The following is a 3,988-nucleotide window of genomic DNA, read 5'->3' as shown; positions in this document are numbered from 1 at the left end:
TTGGAGCCAAGGCTCCACTTCTGGCTTTTTGGGGTTAATTGGAGGTAAGAGCATCACAGCTTTCCTGCCTGGCCTGGATTTAAACCTCAGTCCTCAGATCTCAGCCTTCTGAGTAGCTAGGACTACTGGTATGAGCCACCCGTGCTCAGCCTCATCAATTATTTTGAATAATCATAAGAGGAAATTCTTTTTTTGTTTTTTTGGTTGTCTCATTTTTTTTAATTGAAATTGTTTCTCTTGTGCTTCTTAACTAGCCGGGCATTCCACCGCACCATGGTTGATGCCATCTATGATGTCATGAGAGTGGCGGCCACCAACATTACACCCCACAGATTGGGCAGGATCTCCTTAATGGTTCCAGAAAGTTCTCTGGCTAAAGATTGGTGCCGCATCTGCCGGGCAGTGTTGACAATCTCATCAAAAGAGATGTTTCCATGGTGTTTAATGTTTTTCTTTTTCTTTCTGTCTCTTGGTGGCTCCTTTAGGGTTTTGATGATCAAGGCAGAGGCAGAAGGTATCACTTCTATCTGGGCCTGTCTGGTCCGAGTAGTCAGCTTCACAAGAATCCTCAGTCCTTTCCAGTCACCTGTCGCCTTGGCAATATCATCACCAACTTTTTTTGGAGACAGATCCAGGGGGCTGATCTTGGGGGCCAGGGCGAACATGGCATCCAGCTCATCAGCAGTGCACCTCAGGTACACGACTTTGATTTCATTGGGATAGAACTTAGGTGGCATAATGGAGGTGGCTGGTGTCGGATGAACCCAGATTCGGGATGACGGAAGAAAGGTGCACCTTTGCCTCCTCCGAGCCGAAAGACAAAAAGGAAAAGGAAAATCTTGAATGCATGTTTAGAATTGTCAGGCAGGAGTTGGGCTGTCAGGGTCTTCTTGATATCATCACTCATCTAGTTGTAGGTTGGTTCCTGGATGCTTCACCAACCATGCTGAAACACATGCTCCTGGTCACTGTGAACTCACCTGACTGTGTACCCACAACTGGCCCTTTCCTAATGGAACATTTTGGATCCTGTCTGCTTGTACTCCTGCTCATTGCCTTGCATGCACACATTTCCCCCATATGCCATAGCAGACACACATTTCCATGTTCTACTTATATATATACATATATATATGTATATATATTGACAAAGGTTTTGACTTTTCCAACAAGTTGTTCTCTTTTCTTTTCTTTTTTTGTGAAAATACCATACAGAGGGGTTACAATTACATGGGCAAGGTAATGAGTACATTTCTTATCAAGCAATGTTGCCTCCTCCTTTGTTTCCCCTTCCCATCCCATCTCCCCCCATCCCCCGCGTGCCAAAGTTGTAAAGTTCATTTTCAACATAACATCTTGTACATCTCATTGGCGCAATGGGTCCACCTGTATCCCTATTTAAACAATTAAGTTGCTCTCTTTTCAAATGCCCTCATCACACTTGAAATTGTGATAATTGTACTTTTGCTTTTTCTTGTTGTTCCTTGGTATGCATCAAAAGCATAGCTTTTCCAAACAGGGAGATGGTGCCACGTGACTTTGTAAGTCCAGGCGCCTGGCCAGGACTGTCAAGTGGGGTCATGGTTCACAAAAGAGATACTGGGGCTGTTTAAACCTTAATATGCTCTTCTCCACTCCAAAAGCTTAGGTCTCCTATGGCAAAAGGAACCAAACATAGACCTACAATAGGTTTGCTGACTGGTCACCTGAAAAGCTCCACAGCCTGCCTCCCTGACCGCCAAGATATGTACCTGCCCCCTTTCTTCTGCCTGTGGTCCTCAGTCAGTCATGGAAAGGGGTGTCCTATGCTGCATGTCCTCTAAAATTAACCCTTCAGTTAAGATCTCTTCTACTTTGCCAGACTAAATATGCCTTTTGTGTTGTGTTTCTGCTTTATAACATTCATGAGGCTGGGAATGCAAGTTATCAGGAATGAGAGCAGCCTGATGTTTGAGAATGGTCACATTTTATCTAACGGTGAACTACAATGAGATGAAGGTCTGAAAAAGACCTACATAAAGCCAGTGCTTTCCTTAGCTTTACATGAATGATGACTGTCATTACATTTATTAGTCACTGAAATGGTAACAGCTGAGTCATAGGGTCCAATTAGTTCCTATAGATTTTTTAAAATACCTAAGATGACGTTGCTGCAGGTCTTCTTAAACAGTGGGTAAGTAGCAAAGGTGGAATGACAATGCAAGATTGATTGCTACATGGTGAGGACAAAGTGGCCTGTGATTATAGCAGGGAGAAGCATAGTGAGAGGGGAGGTAATAATGTGTGGCATGAAAGAAAGAAGCCTGGTCACATGTTCAATTTAGAATACACACATTTACTGATGAAATGATGTAAACTTTATGTTCTGTATCACAGAACTCCAGGGACAGATGGGAGTACATTGAAGAATTGATTAGCTTCTTCATGTAACAAAGTATCTTCATGAATAAGTGCTGAACCTGGTAACAAGTATGTGAGCTTCATCTTATAATCCTCTCTGCCTTTCATAGAGAAGGAATCATGTGGCACAATTTAAAAAGTTTTATTATTTCAATCTCATTGCTTGCTATAGTTGTTTAAATGTTTTATATCTTATTGGCTGCATTTTGGTAAGCCATACACATCTACATATGTATTCATTTTGTTCTTGATTTTCTGGTGCATTTGAAAAGAGCTTTTCAAAGGATCACTGTGGCCTGGATGGAATTGTCTTGTTATTGTTTGGAGCAGTGGGACCTCTGGGCTAGAATAGCTCTTAGTGGCCTGGTCACTCCCAAGAAAAGGATGGCAGGGAATAGAATTTGGAGCTGCCTAGGTTACTGTACAGCTGCTTCCTACTATGAGTAGCCTCTGAAGAAGTTTCTCTCTTCAGTATTGGACTGAACTTGGCAGTGTTGAAGGGAATATAGCCTGTGTGGAAGCACACTATCCTCTCATTAAGACTTGCCCTGCCTTTCCTGGTACATCATATTTGTGGTCCCAAAGAGGAAGACCACAGACAAGTAGGGCAGATGGAAGGACAGAGAGAAAGTATGAGTCAGTGAAAACCACCATGACACTTGGGAAACATCTGTGCTGTGCCAGATGGTGGCTCAAATGTTACTTCACAAAAGCAGACCATGTCATTTTGCTTCAATGGCATTTTATGAACAATTTACCTTCATATCTCTCCAATTCCAGAAGAAGCAGACATGTACAAATACACACAAAGACACAAACACTGAGAATTCATCTCTTTAATGGTCATACTAGTGCCAAGCCAATTATGGCGATAGGTTAGTATGGGTGATACATATGTTGGCGGCACTAGAAGAAATTATCTTCATCTGCATCTTGAAGGATAGCACTTTAAATCTCCTCCAAAGTTGCATTCTGGGGGTGAATTTGTTTATCATCACTGTTCATCGCTTCCTGCATCATTTTTCTATACTTCACTCTCCTATTTTTGAACCAACTCTGCAACCAAAGGGGAAGAGGATTGGTTTAATGTGCTGTTCAGTAAATATAAGAAATAATACACATCATGTAACTTTATATGCCACTGAGTTCTTAAATTGCATAGAGAAGCTATTTGTCACTGCTTTAATCCTTTAAGGGGCTGTGTGGATTAATGATAGAGTCAGGGCTGGACTGTGTGGGCCCATGAATTTTATTCCTAGAATTACAATCACAATGACAACAGCAAGAATAACTACTTTAGGAACTACCACAAGGTTTCTCTCAGTTCAGCCACAATGAACACCAGCTATGTGACAGGCTCTGGAATAAGTTCAATACTTTCCTCCTTCTCCTTTTACTTTGACTATTTTGGAAATAATGTCTTCTGTTTATATGATTTAGGCCTAGCTTATAATTTGTTTCAGGTTAACTCAACATCTGGCAAGTAAAGGAAGTTCTGTATCCCGAAAAGTTCCATAGGATGTCTGCCTATTCTCAGGAATACTTTCATTTTGTTTCTGGGGAATTTGGAAGTCCCAGACTGTAGGAT

General features: G+C 41.7%; 1 protein-coding gene across 1 annotated transcript; it reads right to left on the bottom strand.

Moving 5' to 3' along the window:
• Window positions 1-287: 287 nt before the first annotated feature.
• On the bottom strand, window positions 288-773 carry LOC122128232 (60S ribosomal protein L12-like). Its single transcript, XM_042702514.1, has one exon. The coding sequence runs from the start codon at window positions 735-737 to the stop codon at window positions 288-290; it is 450 nt and encodes a 149-aa protein (XP_042558448.1). The 5' UTR covers window positions 738-773.
• Window positions 774-3,988: the final 3,215 nt, after the last annotated feature.

Source organism: Dipodomys spectabilis, unplaced genomic scaffold, assembly GCF_019054845.1.
Source record: "Dipodomys spectabilis isolate Male_0828 unplaced genomic scaffold, ASM1905484v1 ptg000325l, whole genome shotgun sequence".
In the NCBI taxonomy this organism is placed as follows: Eukaryota; Metazoa; Chordata; class Mammalia; order Rodentia; family Heteromyidae; genus Dipodomys; species Dipodomys spectabilis.
Note: the sequence above shows the minus strand (reverse complement) of the source record. Positions and strands in the feature narration are given on the sequence as shown.